The sequence below is a fragment of the Vigna umbellata genome, chromosome 6 (genome assembly GCF_029865625.1).
Source record: "Vigna umbellata cultivar VRB3 chromosome 6, Vumbellata_1.0, whole genome shotgun sequence".
In the NCBI taxonomy this organism is placed as follows: domain Eukaryota; kingdom Viridiplantae; phylum Streptophyta; class Magnoliopsida; order Fabales; family Fabaceae; genus Vigna; species Vigna umbellata.
Window position 1 is genome coordinate 14,176,697 of NC_142170.1, and position 14,007 is coordinate 14,190,703.

The window sequence follows — 14,007 nt, forward strand, 5'->3', positions numbered from 1 at the left end:
AAGAAAATTAATTAGTCAATAAATTTTGCAGGTAATAAATAATTGGACATTATATTTTCTAAACAATCCAAAAATAAAAAGATCATTTTAAACACAACTAACAAAATATATACATAAATTTATATATACATAAAATACTTCTTTTAATAAAAGCTGTTTTGAAATCATACTTAAAAACAAATACGTAAGAGGTTGGTCTAAAAAGGAAAATATATTTTATTATTGTAGAAATCCCCTACATAATTTTGTTCTTCGAGTAAAAGAAACACACTTCGTCTTTACATTTTTTATGATGAATATATGCATATTAACACATATTGGAACCCACTTAAAATTGAATAGCTTTTTTTCCTGTAATGGCCGTATCAGCTAGTTCTTCAAAAGATTCTGCCTAGCTACAAATTGTATGGGTTTTTTCGCCATAATCAAATGGTTCCCTTTTTACTTTTCCAGAATGAAACGATTCTATTTTCTCGAGAATGAAATGATTTTTGAACTGATTCTCTCTTTTTACTCATTTATATCAGTTTAATAGTGAAAGATTAGGACTCTTTATTTATTCTATTATTTTTGTATATTAACCAGTTTATTTATTGTACACGTAGACATCATCTGAATTATCGGAATGTTAAACAAAAACTGTTCAATCTTTACCATTGATTTTATTTTATTTTCATTTTACAAGTAAGAAACTTACATACAGAAAAAGACATAGTTACATAGTTATAATACTTTAAATGCATGTAAAAAATATTTCTAAAATTTAATTTCGATATACATAGTACTTTTTACATTTGGAAAATATTTACTTTCATAAATATAAAAAGAAATAAAAGAGACATATGAATTGAGAAAAAGAGGTTGCAAAAAGTAGTCTCCTTACATGTACCGTGAAAATATTTATCATCAGATTTTTTTTTCAATTTAGGGTCTAATTAAAGCCCACTAAAGTTTCGTAAGCCTTTCCTTTTGGGTCTCACCAGACAAAAAAGGGTACCAAAACCAAAAAAGACCCGAAAGAAAAGTACCAACATTAGATTCTATTGTTCTCACAAATTTTTTTAATCATCTTTCAGCATTTAATCAACCATTTGATAATTTACCGTTTTTATGAGTAATATAATTATTAAAAAGATAAATAGTCTTATATATATATATATATATATATATATATATATATATATATATATATATATATATATATATTTAAATGAAGTTTTGACATTCCACAACTATTTAACGACTAGGTAATGTAACTATGAAAACAACTTTGTATTTGTTAAAAAAAATGGAAATAAGATAAGTGTAAAAATTATAAAACTCTAACCCACCTTTTAATGTTTTTTTATTATTAATTAAAACTTATAAAAAAACTATAATTCATAACATAAAATTATGAAGCATACATTGAATAGGAATAGAATGGTGGTTTGAATGATGCATTCTTTTGGATTTTGACTTCATAGATGCATAATGTGAGGTGTATTAGAGTGTCTCCTACCAAAGGTGTGTTATTTAGGAGAGAGTAAATTAATAAATTTAAGTAAATTTAAAAGAAAAAATTGTATTGTTTTCTTTAACAAACTTTAAGAAAAAAAATAATTGAATTTAGAGATAAAATTTTATAAGTGATTTGATTAATATGATTAAAAAAGTATTAATTAATTAAAATGTAAAATTATTATTTTATTTTTTATAGTTAAAATTAATATATTATTATTATTTATTATTCATTAATTAAAAACAGGCATTTTCGTATTGTATCTTTCTTCTGAAGTTGGTGTCTAGTCAAAGAATGAATGAAGAAAGACATTTCAAGGAAATTGAAGATTTTGAAATCGAGCATACGCAAAACCCTCAAAGGAACATGCACAGAGTTTCGAGGCTTTTCTTCAGAAAACATGGTTTGGATCCCGTTCTATCGAGAAAATCATCATTGGTAATCACACCCGAAGACACCTTCTTCCATTTTTTCTGTACTACCTCTGAGGTAAGTTCTTCTCAAAGCTCTTCACAGTTGTTCGCACATTGCAATTCTAGAAGCTCAACATTTGAAAGCAACACCAACAATGGCTTAACAAACCAATTTGGCCTCATTCGCCTGCAAGAGATTTCAGTAAATCACGCAAACGATCAAAGTCATGACGAGTTTGCTTCTGATGTGGAAAAGGTTTATAGAATATTACGAAAGTACCATTCTAGGGTTCCTAAATTGGAACTCGCTCTCAGAGAATCTGGAGTTGTTGTGAGGCCCGGATTGACTGAGCGTGTGTTGAATCGATGTGGTGATGCCGGGAATTTGGCCTATAGGTTCTATTCCTGGGCCTCTAAGCAATCTGGTCATCGACATGATCAGGATGCATACAAGGCAATGATAAAGATTTTGGGTAAGATGCGTCAGTTTGGTGCTGTTTGGGCACTGATTGAGGAAATGAGACAGGAGAATCCTCAGTTGATTACGCAGCAATTGTTTGTTATTTTGATGAGAAGGTTTGCCTCTGCAAGGATGGTTCAGAAGGCGGTTGAAGTGTTGGATGAAATGCCTAAATACGGGTGTGAACCGGATGAATATGTTTTCGGGTGTTTGTTGGATGCTTTATGCAAGAATGGAAGTGTTAAGGAGGCAGCTTCGCTGTTTGAGGACATGAGGTATCGGTGGAAACCGAGTGTGAAGCATTTTACTTCATTGTTGTATGGTTGGTGCAAGGAAGGGAAGCTTATGGAGGCCAAGCATGTGTTGGCTCAGATGAAGGAAGCGGGCATTGAGCCAGATATTGTGGTTTATAACAACTTACTCGGTGGGTATGCTCAGGCCGGAAAAATGGGGGATTCTTATGATCTTTTGAAAGAGATGAGGAGGAAGGGTTGTGAACCAAATGCTACGTCCTACACAGTTTTGATCCAGTCACTTTGTAAACATGAACGATTGGAGGAGGCTACGCGGGTATTTATTGAGATGCAGAGAAGTGGTTGTCAGGCGGATGTTGTTACATATTCCACATTAATTAGTGGATTTTGTAAGTGGGGAAAAATAAAAAGGGGGTATGAGCTTTTGGATGAGATGATACAGCAAGGGCACTCCCCAAATCAGACTATTTATCAGCATATCATGGTGGCCCATGAGAAGAAGGAGGAGCTGGAAGAATGTAAGGAACTAGTGAATGAGATGCAGAAGATTGGTTGTCCTCCGGATCTTAGCATCTACAATACCGTCATCAGGTTGGCTTGCAAGTTGGGAGAGGTCAAGGAAGGTGTTCGACTTTGGAATGAAATGGAATCCAATGGGCTCAGTCCTGGAATTGACACCTTTGTCATCATGATTAATGGTTTTCTTGAGCAAGGCTGCCTAGTTGAAGCCTGTGAGTATTTTAAAGAGATGGTTGGAAGAGGGCTTTTTACTGCTCCTCAATATGGTACCCTAAAGGATCTGATGAATTCTCTTCTAAGAGCTGAGAAGCTTGAAATGGCCAAAGATGCTTGGAATTGTATCACGGCTTCTAAAGGGTGTCAGCTAAATGTGAGTGCATGGACAATCTGGATTCATGCACTCTTTTCAAAAGGACATGTGAAGGAGGCTTGTTCATTCTGTATAGACATGATGGATAAGGATTTAATGCCACAACCAGATACTTTTGCAAAACTTATGCGTGGTTTGAAGAAATTATATAACAGGCAGTTCGCAGCAGAGATCACGGAGAAGGTAAGGAAAATGGCAGCTGATAGGCAGATCACTTTTAAGATGTATAAACGGAGAGGAGAAAGGGACTTGAAAGAAAAGGAAAAGGAGAAAAAGGATGGGAGGAAGAGGAGAGCTAGACAACGCCAATGGGGTGGAGGCCGTAAGAAATTATAATTTTCACCGGTGAAGTTTGACATAAAATATGTAGGAATTCAGAGGAGTGTGATCTTTGGCAAGAATTTGGTCAGGAAATTCAATTGAATGGAAATTAAATGATCATATTCACATTCAATTCATATTAGAGAGGCTGCTTTTTCTCTGATGTATCAATACTCACCGGCCAAAAATTGTTACTATCAGAATTTGAGAACTTGAGATAAGGTGAGAGGAACGGAAATAGAGATTGAAAAGGAATTCTGACTCTAAAATTCCATTCTACTGCTTGACTCTGATATGAATAATTCAAATTAACGTTAGAATAGTTATGTTATGCACTATGCATTTCTTTCTACCATTAACCACTTAACTATCAGATATCCACTCTTGGCAGAATAACTCTTTTAAAATTTTCAACCCTCTTTGCATGTTGCCTGTACTTGGATGCATTATCCATTATTAGCTAAAAACAGGCATTCTAATGATTAGTCAAAAATCTCTATCAATGATCGGAGTAACATTGGCTAGAATTGCTCTTTTAAATTTATATTCCCTCTTGACTGAATTTTCTTGCATGAGAGTACTTACCATGATTAGCTGAAAGCCTGAAAAGTGGGAATTTATTAACTTCCTTTTTCTAATTTTCTAGTGCAGTCTTATGAACTTTCCTGTAATTCTCTCCTTTTATTCATGTTTATGGGTGATGGATTGTTATACCGGAATTCGTATGGGAAACCCGCTGGTCATCCTCCCCCTGGCACGAATAGATTTGGCTTGAATGATTTTGGTTAAGTAAACTTTAAACTCACGGGTAGGTTGGTACCCAGTTTTATGGGATATAGCACCCTCATCGAAGAAATCACGTATGTGTAGCACTTCTGTATGGTGTGGCGTGATCTGATCAGCCAGTGACTGATATGCTTTACGAAAATGTGATACTTGTTTGAAAAACCTTCATTTATACAATCAGCCACGGGGAAGTATTTTCTTTCTTTTTTGTCATAATTGTTAATGCAACAAGATTATGTTTTGTATTCATTTTCCATTTCTTCACTTAGGTGTCAAGTCATATTGAATGCTATTTTTTACGGATATCTTCTGGACCAGGTAATCTGTTTGGTGGCAGGCAACATGGCGGTACAGATGGCTACTGGACAACTATTTTTCTGTATCATGTCTCACTGGAATTTTGTTATCTAAACCATGTAGACCCCCTTTTCATCTGATTTTATTTTTTAAAAGTAATTTTTACTATTTTTTAGAACAAAAAGGTTACTGTAATAATTGATGACCATGCTAACTTTATTAACTGCTATTCCAGTGCTACAGTGACTACGATGTCATCAGGCATTTCAAATTCCATTAGTGGAAAAGCGGGAGATAGCTCAAAGGATCGCAATTTGGGCGATAAAGGATCCAATGTTCAGAAGAGAAGATCCTTTAACGGGAGCATTCCTTCATAGTACGAGTACATTGCATTAAGCAGTTCTGGTTCTTGAAGTTCAGAGTTTCGCTGTGATCTGGATCCAGAATTAGTTGCAATACCCTGATGTGTTATACTCCCCTCACTCACGCTGCTAATAACTCTTCCGTTCATTGAAGTTTTAAACTTAGGTTATGCCTAGTTTAGGCGAAAGACAGTGTAAAATAAAGTTGAAAAATTAAAATGTAGTTTTTGATAGAACAAGAGTTCTACCTATAATCATTTTATGTATCTATTTTTGCCTTTAAGCAGGAAGAAATAATGTGATTTTTTTTTCTTCTTAATTACTCAGATATATGTACCACTCTATTTAATCGTTTTTTATTTTACGGAATTGAAGTTGATAAAAAATATGCTGATTAACAAGTGAAAATACATTTTATATATTATATCACTTTTCATTCCAAAATTATTTCTGATAAAGATTTAATTTAGTTATCTTAACTGAAATGAAATTTAAAATTTGTAAAATAACAATATATAGAATAAAGAGAAAACACCAAAACATCAATGATCGGAGATATTGGAGCTTAAATGTACTAAAATAATTATAAATTTCATGTGTTAATTAATATTTAGATAAACAATATTTTAACATTCCTATTTTTGTTCAGAATTTGAAATAGGTCCCTTTATTTTTTAGCGTCTCAATTGGGTCCTTATTTTTGTTAATTTGATGCAAATAAGTCATTTCCGTCAATTTCATCAAACGGCGTTAATGAATGTGTAACGTGGCCTGAGGACAATATTGACACGTGTAAGGCCACATCACACATTCATTAACGTCGTTTGATGAAATTGACGGAAAGGACTTATTTGCATCAAATTAACAAAAATAAGGACCCAATTGAAACGCCAAAAAATAAAGGGACCTATTTCAAATTCTGAACAAAAATAGGAACCTATTGAGACATTAAACCTTATTATTATTAATTGTGGAATAATTTTGCATCAATCACAAAATGACACATAGATAATATTAAAATATTGTGAAAAAAATGTTTTCAAAAGTATCATTATTATTATATTTATTAATGGAATATATATTTTCTGAGCTCTGAACTGAAAGAGTGGGATCCAAGTAATATTTATAGCAGCAAACACTTTGTCTTGAGTCCATGTGCGACACTGTCCTAGACTCCATTTTAATGTCTTCCGAGAGTGTCTATTCTCTACAGCCGTCACTACGATACTCCTATCTTCACATCCAATCATTCTTCATTCCTTCACTCTAATCACCACACTTCGCTAATTCCCACTTCCTATCTGAATGTCCACCTCTCTTCAATGCAACTAGGAAGCAGCAAATAACTCTTTTGTGTCGGCTGCAGCTAGTCAACGGCTAGTTCGGTGACCTTGTTACCGACGCAGGCCTTTCATCATTTAAGACCAAAACGTTCTTCCCTCTGTTCAAGAAAAGAAATCATTTATTGGTTCTATTAATGATTTCACTCTTCCTTGGAATCTTAAAACAATTGCAGAGCAAAACCAATTTGTTCCTTTTTCATATGTAAAAATGTTACTACTATGCTATTAATTTTAGCTGCAAGAAAATATCGAGATGTCCCCATCATAGTAGGTTCTTAAAGTTTTCTTGTTTCATTGCTTTCAGTTCAAAATAAATCTTGTGCTTACCTTCTCTTCATTACTTTCTTCTTCCATTAACAATGCAGCATACGTTTCCGTTGGTTGCTTGTCAAATTTAGCACATACCCGTTTACCATTTCATCAATCGTTACATTATAACGTATCTTGTGATGATATTTCTTTTGACCCTGTTTGGATTGTTTCAAATTCTTGAAGAATAAGAAAAAAAAATAGGTTTTTTAAGTTGGAACTTGGAACTGCCACCCTTCATCAAACATTTATATCTTGCTTTCAAGTTTGTACTCTGAATCTGTACTTGAATGTTCCATTAGCCTTCAAACTTGGATAAACTTTCCTCCTTTATTGTCCTTATTCTTTCATTCTAACCTACTTTCTCTAAACCAAGTTCCACTATTTTCTCCTCAACTCAAATTTTTTGTTACTTTATCACAGACTTGGAAACTTCTATTCTCGTTTGTTTTAAGAAAAGAGATGAATCCTTCAATAAAACAACGGTTGAGGTTGCTACTTTTATATGTAATTCTGCTTCGTCTTTGTTGCACGAGTTCTTATCCCACGCCAACAAACTGCACCGACACAAGCCGCGTTTGTACTTCTTTCTTGGCCTTTAAGCCTAAACCGGACCAAACCTTGGCTGTGATACAAAGCATGTTTGACGTGTTGCCCGGTGAGATCACTTACGAAGACAATGGCTGGGATTATTTATTCATCAGAAAAAACTGTTCTTGTGATGCTGGTATGAAGAAATTTGTGTCTAACACCACACTAACAGTGAAATCCAATGGAGGGTTTGTGCATGATTTGGTGAAGGAAGCCTATGATGGGCTTGCTCTCTTGCCCAACACCACACATGGGGCAAGAAAAGATCATGGTATCATATCACTGAACTTGTTCTGTAGCTGCTCCAGTGGACTGTGGAACTATTTGATGAGCTATGTCATAAAAAATGGGGACAGTGTTGAGTCACTAGCAAGCCGGTTTGGGGTTAGTATGGATAGCATTGAGACAGTGAATAATGGCATTGACAATCCTGGTGGCTTCTCTGTTGGTGCTCTCTATTATATACCTTTGAATTCGGGTTAGCATCAACAATCTTCTTCAACACTACAATCTTCTAGTGTTCAATGGTTGGGATTTGGTTATAGGGAGTGCTGTACTTTTTAGCATTAAAGTTGAAGATTCTTTTGATCACCTAAGCAAATGTAGTTGGCTAAATTTTTTAAGTGCATTGCAGTTCCTGGTGAGCTTTATCACTTCAAGAATGACACTCCTCCAGTTCCAGTCCCTTCCCCGTCTGTAGATGGATTTTCAGGTATGGATCAGCATATAATGGAAGAAAGGGAGAAACCATTTTAGTTTTCCCTCAGAAAAATAAAAATAAAAATCAGTCGTGTCTTTATCTTAGCACAAATAGTAAAGGTTGAAGTTTTGTTTACAAACATATCTTATGTTATCTTGTTCTTTTAGTTTATGCTTAACTGTTCTGCCAGTGTCACTAAGCTCTGAAATTCCATAGGAAACATTATTTAGTTAACAAAATTCATGTTAAAAAAAAAGTATTTTTGGCAACTTCTGCATTTATTTATTTATTCATTAATTTAAGACAGTATTGTTTGTACACCTTTTCTATTACATAAGTCCTAACTCAGTTCCCTATTAATTCATAAAACAATAACAAGTACGTCCCAATGCACGTTTCTTTCTTCTTTTTTTCTCAATTATTATGCAAACATTGAGTGTCTAATTGTCTTTTCCTACAGCCGACCAAATCAACCAGAAGGGTCGTATGTCCCATGAATGGATCGTAGGAGGTTTTGCGGTTGGTCTTGCTCTGATAATATTGAGCGTTGTTGTCTGTGTATTCCTGAGATCGCCTAATTGTTTGGTTGAAGCCAGAAATAATGCAACAAATTCTGCAGGAAAGATCTCTAACAAGTTCTATGTTTTTGGCAATCCAAATTTGTTATGTGGATGTGGCAAACCTGTGGATCAGAAGCAAACTGATGGTGAATCCAGCAGTCAACAAATTACCGTAACAACCAAAGCATCGTGTAATCATTGGATTGGACTCTCAAGCATACACTTTTTTTTCTGAAGTCTACACATGTTAATTGACCTCAGATTTGTATTCAATTCTTTGAACTTGTACCACACACGCGCACTCATCTCTATGTGACAATTTTAGATTAACATTGATTAAAATTTGACATTGCAGCCCTAATACCTCACATGTTGGACATGGATAGGCCTGTAGTTTTTTCATACGAAGAGATTTTTTACTCAACCGATAGTTTCTCTGATTCAAATCTGCTTGGGCACAGAGCACATGGTTCTGTTTACTATGGTCTCCTTCGTGACCAGGTTTGTCACCGTATACTTTTAGTTGTGTTATAGAAAAAAGCAAGTGCTTGAGAGCATAAGTAAATAATGAGACAACTATTATACTCCTACTGATTTGGCCTGAATTTAAATCTTCCAGGAAGTTGCTATTAAGAGAATTACAGCCACTAAAACTAAAGAACTTATGTCAGAGATAAAAGTTCTGTGCAAGGTTCATCATGCTAATCTGGTAATGCCTTATTGTTCGCAATAAATTACACGCTTTGTTTTCAGAATAACCTCCTTGCAGCAATTCAAGAGCTTGAGTCCAATTTCTTATTAATTTTGTCAAGGTAGAATTGGTCGGCTATGCGGCTAGTCATGATGATTTTTTCCTTATTTATGAATATGCTCAGAAGGGTTCACTCAGCTGCCATTTGCACGATACTCAAAATAAGGGTAAGATCGCGCCAGCTGCTAATTTACTGTAAAACATCTTTGTTTTTACTGCAGAAATACTTGAATAAAATTTCTAGTGGTATAATCAGTGGTACTGATCAAAACTTCTTATTCAACGATGAGAAGGCTTGAATTGGCGTTTTGTCGTCTTGCCTGAACTTAAGGAATATATGGTTCAAGACCTTTTTTTTTATTTTGTCTTGCTGTTAGGTCATTCATCTCTCTCCTGGATCACAAGGGTCCAAATTGCACTTGATGCTGCTAGGGCCATTGAATACATACACGAACATACAAAAACTCGCTACGTCCATCAAGGTATCAAGACAAGCAACATATTGCTTGATGCTTCCTTTAGAGCCAAGGTACTAACAAATTTGGACACCATTAAATTATTTGTAAAGGTTTTACAGCTGTGCTGATTGCCAGATCTCGCTATTTCAGATATCAGATTTTGGGTTAGCAAAACTAGTTGGTAAAACAAATGAGGGAGAAACCACAGCATCCAAAGGTGTAAATGCATACGGATATCTCGCTCCAGAGTATGTCTACTTGTACAGAAAAACTCCTCTTATATGGAAGGAGAAAAAAAAATGATTTTTTTCCTATTTATAATATTTTGCAGATACTTTAGCAATGGCCTTGCAACGACCAAAAGTGATGTCTATGCATTTGGCGTTGTTCTTTTTGAGGTTATATCAGGGAAGGAGGCCATCATTCAAACACAAGGTCCTGAAAAACGACCATTGGCATCTATTGTAAGTTCCCTTGAGACATTATTGTGTAAAAACTATCACTGGCATATATTGGAATATTGTTAACTAATCATAGCCGTCAAGTCACTAATATTTCTGGTAATGATGGTATATAGGATAGGTTTTGCTTGGTTTGAGGATACAAAATTTACGTACGACAAGTAAACCTTAAATCAAATGCGATGAAAACTAAATAGCTTCTTTGCTTTGACTTTTGATGTATTACATATATTCTTTTTTTATTCTAAACTAGGCAGCTGCAACATCTGTGTTTTCTGGCAACATGTTAAAAATGTCGGATTTTTAATTTAGTATGTACGTCTACATTTTCTCCTTGTTTCATTTATAATGCACGTTCTTGAGGTTTATAGTTGCGAATTGCAACTGTTTTCTTAGGCAAAACCTTAATATTTGTTAAATTACAGATGTTGGCAATTCTTAGGAACTCACCTGATTCCGATAGCATGTCAAGCACAAGAAACCTCGTTGATCCTACTATGATGGATCTGTATCCCCATGACTGTGTACATAAGGTAAGTTGACTTCTCCATTTTTCTATTATTATGTTTATGGTTTGGGATATTTGGTTTTTCACCCAAGAAGCTTGAAGATTGTCCAGCTCACAGCGTAATCAAGAAAATGTTAATTTGTTTCATAGTTTCTCTTGGACTAATGAAAATTAAAAATAAAACAAAACTACATCCACTTTGAAGTGACATCAAGGGATGACATTCTGCATAAGATTTTACTCTACTGGCTCATTGATCTTGGTGTTTTGTTGTGTTTTACATAGATGGCCATGCTGGCAAAGCAATGTGTGGAAGAGGATCCCGTATTACGCCCTGACATGAAGCAAGTTGTGATTTCCCTCTCACAAATCCTGCTGTCTTCTGCTGAGTGGGAAGCAACTCTTGCAGGGAACAGCCAGGTATTCAGCGCTCTTGTTCAGGGAAGATAGTTTACACACCATCATCATCATTTTCCCCCACTACTCCATTATCTTTTCCTCCCCCTTTTACAATATAGAGATACGATAAAATATGAGCTAAGACTTCACATGAAACCGATGGGTCAATTGTATTTTACAGGACAAAGTTTTGGTAATTAAAATATGTTGTGATTGAGTTGAGAAAAGATTTCGCTGCGCTCTGATTGCTACCGACATAATTTGTAATTTCATTAATGTACATGTGTGTACTCATTAATTACTTGCAATGTTTATACCCTTCCCAGGGCCAGATAAAGCAAGGTGTGATGCAATTCCCACATTTTATGGATGTAACATTCGTCTAAAAATGTTGCTTCGTGTTGAATCATGCTAGGACAAGCAATCTTTTCATGCTCCCAAACGACATGCTATTTTCTCGAGATAATAATAACATAATTTCCGATCGGACTTGCTTGTTCACTAAATCTAATAAGACATGTTTTTCCACTTCTTGTTTCTAACTTATAATGCTTCATATTTCAAGGTTTTGTTATTGATCCTGAAGTGGTTATTGTTTCTAATATTGGTAATAGTATACATCTGGATGTTTCTGTATGAAATTACAATACAGACAGAACTGAAGGTAGTAGTAACAGTGTTTGTAGCTAGCTGCTACAAAGGCTTACTTGACAAGGGAAGCTAGGACCCTGCGTGGTGGATGGAAAGATCTTCTGGAATGAAGGACGGCCCAATTATCAATCAAGAGAACATCCCCTTTTTGCCAAGGAATGGCCACAGATTCCTCTTCCAGTATGTGCAGACAATCATAGACTATATCAGGAGGTAGTGGTTCGCCATCCCCAAAGGTTACAGCTTTAACAGGATCATTCCGTTCATCTTCCCAACCTGTGTAAGCAGCCACCATGCTGTTAAACCATATCTTCCGCTGTCTACTCTCATCATATTTCACACCCGGAATTGGACCCATAATCGTCTTCACACCATCCTCCAGCCATTCCAACTTCATACCCAGTTTAGCAGCCCTACGATGCAAACATTCCAAATCTCATCAATTTTATTTTTCTTTTCCATATAAAGACCTAGTGAACAACTTGCACTGAAATTTTCCTACACCTCACTCCGTGATTGTTTGAAAAATATTATCATAATACATTTTTTATATTACACTAACCCCAACAGCAAACCAAACTACATTGTAAACGTCTTGAATTTAGTCAAGAATAAAACAAAAAGCAACCTTTGTTGAGCGATGGCTTTGTCTGTGGTTAAGAAGGTTGATTTCCAGCCACGGCCAATTGGGGAAGAAGGGTTATCGTCTTCTCCCAAAACCCTGATGTACAATAAGCCATGCTTCTCTAGTCTCTCCACGAACTCGGGGTACTTGTCCTTCATCCTTTCATACACGACATGGCTAAGAACAATGGGGGTTTCGCCCCCACTCCCAGGCTCCACTTCGCAGAAGAAAAACAATTTGGAAGGAAATTCAGGAACTTGAGCCATTTCGTGGTGGAAAGGGATCTTCTGGTCAGGTGGGGACTCATTGGCGGTGAAGACGCGACCGACGACGTTGGTGCGGGGAGCGGCGCCGCCCACGTAGGGAAGCTCGTCGTACCCGAACGCTTCGACGACGTCGTTGAAGTGGGAAGCGGTGGAGAGGGGAAAGCCTCTGAAAAGGACAGCCCCCGATTGGAGTAGAAGTGATTGGAGGAAGAGTTGGTTGGCTTTGACGGAATCCGTGAGAGAAATTGCACTTGCAGACGGAGAAAGCACCGCAGGAAATGGAACTCCGTTCACAAACTTCTGTCCGGGAACATAGATTTCCACAAAAGCAGTTCCCATGTTTTGTTTTTCTCAGTCACCAACCATGGAAAGGATAAGTGTGGGTTTATATTCACAAATAGCTCCATAATTAAATGTAAGTAAAACTTTACATTGCATTTGTTTTGAAAGTTATCCGATCCAAATATACTACATTAAATTTATTCTTAGTTTTAAAATATTTGATTTTTCGAATGTTTGGTCTGAAGGAAATAATTTAATTAATAATTCTTATATTTTGAAAGGTATCTACGTATGTTAAATTTAACTTATTCCTACTTTAAATTTTTTCAATGTTTTGTTTACATGAAATACTTTAAATTTATTAAAATTTATTTTTTAATATGCTAATCTAATTATTAAATTTTAAAAAATATTTAATTATCAAATAAATATTCAAAAATATTGATATTAATTATCTTTCAGCAAGATTTAGTTAATGTTATTTTTTCTGATAAGTTTGTTTTGACTTAATTACTCAAGTGCTCCCCACTTTCAGAATAGTGTGTTTACATAATCATCGTTTTTAAAAAAATATCAATTTCCTTCTCGTTAATGTGTATTACTGTATTTTTGTTAAAGTTATTCAAATAGTTAAAGTTGACTTATTGGATATGTTGTTGTGAGAATTTTGTGGTGTCATAACATTTCTTTTTTGACATGTAAACTATAAGGGCTTTTTGAATTAATAAGTGAACATTTGCGAATTGAGGATTCCAACAAAGAAGAAGAGAAGCAATTTTAAGTATTCATAGATTTTTTGCTAGGAAATTTTAATTTGCCA

General features: G+C 35.1%; 3 protein-coding genes across 5 annotated transcripts; 2 read left to right on the top strand and 1 right to left on the bottom strand.

Moving 5' to 3' along the window:
- The first annotated feature begins 1,795 nt into the window (after positions 1–1,795).
- On the top strand, positions 1,796–5,609 carry LOC124830956 (putative pentatricopeptide repeat-containing protein At5g65820). 3 transcript variants are annotated; one of them, XM_088093451.1, is made up of 3 exons: positions 1,796–4,060; positions 4,490–5,040; positions 5,157–5,609. In XM_088093451.1, the coding sequence occupies exon 1, from the start codon at positions 1,796–1,798 to the stop codon at positions 3,851–3,853; it is 2,058 nt and encodes a 685-aa protein (XP_087949577.1). In that variant the 3' UTR covers positions 3,854–4,060; positions 4,490–5,040; positions 5,157–5,609. The 3 variants fall into 3 exon arrangements, with proteins under 3 accessions (XP_087949577.1, XP_087949578.1, XP_047160782.2); XM_088093452.1 differs by having other exon boundaries at positions 4,943–5,040; XM_047304826.2 differs by having other exon boundaries at positions 1,796–5,040.
- Positions 5,610–6,493: 884 nt separating this feature from the next.
- Positions 6,494–11,664, top strand: LOC124830957 (lysM domain receptor-like kinase 3). The gene is made up of 11 exons (XM_047304828.2): positions 6,494–8,004; positions 8,161–8,238; positions 8,687–8,977; positions 9,142–9,287; positions 9,406–9,495; positions 9,599–9,704; positions 9,915–10,066; positions 10,146–10,243; positions 10,327–10,459; positions 10,882–10,989; positions 11,250–11,664. Exons 1-11 carry the CDS (start codon positions 7,398–7,400, stop codon positions 11,412–11,414), a joined length of 1,974 nt encoding a protein of 657 aa, XP_047160784.1. The 5' UTR covers positions 6,494–7,397; the 3' UTR covers positions 11,415–11,664.
- A 165-nt stretch (positions 11,665–11,829) lies between these two features.
- On the bottom strand, positions 11,830–13,280 carry LOC124830958 (2-oxoglutarate (2OG) and Fe(II)-dependent oxygenase superfamily protein). The gene is made up of 2 exons (XM_047304833.2): positions 12,643–13,280; positions 11,830–12,427 (listed from the first exon to the last, which is right to left on the bottom strand). The coding sequence occupies exons 1-2, from the start codon at positions 13,242–13,244 to the stop codon at positions 12,067–12,069; spliced, it is 963 nt and encodes a 320-aa protein (XP_047160789.1). The 5' UTR covers positions 13,245–13,280; the 3' UTR covers positions 11,830–12,066.
- Between the last annotated feature and the right edge of the window lie 727 nt (positions 13,281–14,007).

What these genes read in the sequence shown, in the direction of transcription:
- LOC124830956 (XM_047304826.2), top strand. Translation starts at nt 1,796, where the DNA reads ATGAATGAAGAAAGACATTTCAAGGAAATTGAAGATTTTGAAATCGAG.
- LOC124830957 (XM_047304828.2), top strand. Translation starts at nt 7,398, where the DNA reads ATGAATCCTTCAATAAAACAACGGTTGAGGTTGCTACTTTTATATGTA. An exon ending in TACGGATATCTCGCTCCAGA is followed by an intron (nt 10,244 to 10,326) that starts GTATGTCTACTT and finishes AATATTTTGCAG; the next exon opens with ATACTTTAGCAATGGCCTTG. An exon ending in CCCATGACTGTGTACATAAG is followed by an intron (nt 10,990 to 11,249) that starts GTAAGTTGACTT and finishes TGTTTTACATAG; the next exon opens with ATGGCCATGCTGGCAAAGCA.
- LOC124830958 (XM_047304833.2), bottom strand. Translation starts at nt 13,244, where the DNA reads ATGGGAACTGCTTTTGTGGAAATCTATGTTCCCGGACAGAAGTTTGTG. An exon ending in AAAGCCATCGCTCAACAAAG is followed by an intron (nt 12,428 to 12,642) that starts GTTGCTTTTTGT and finishes TTTGCATCGTAG; the next exon opens with GGCTGCTAAACTGGGTATGA.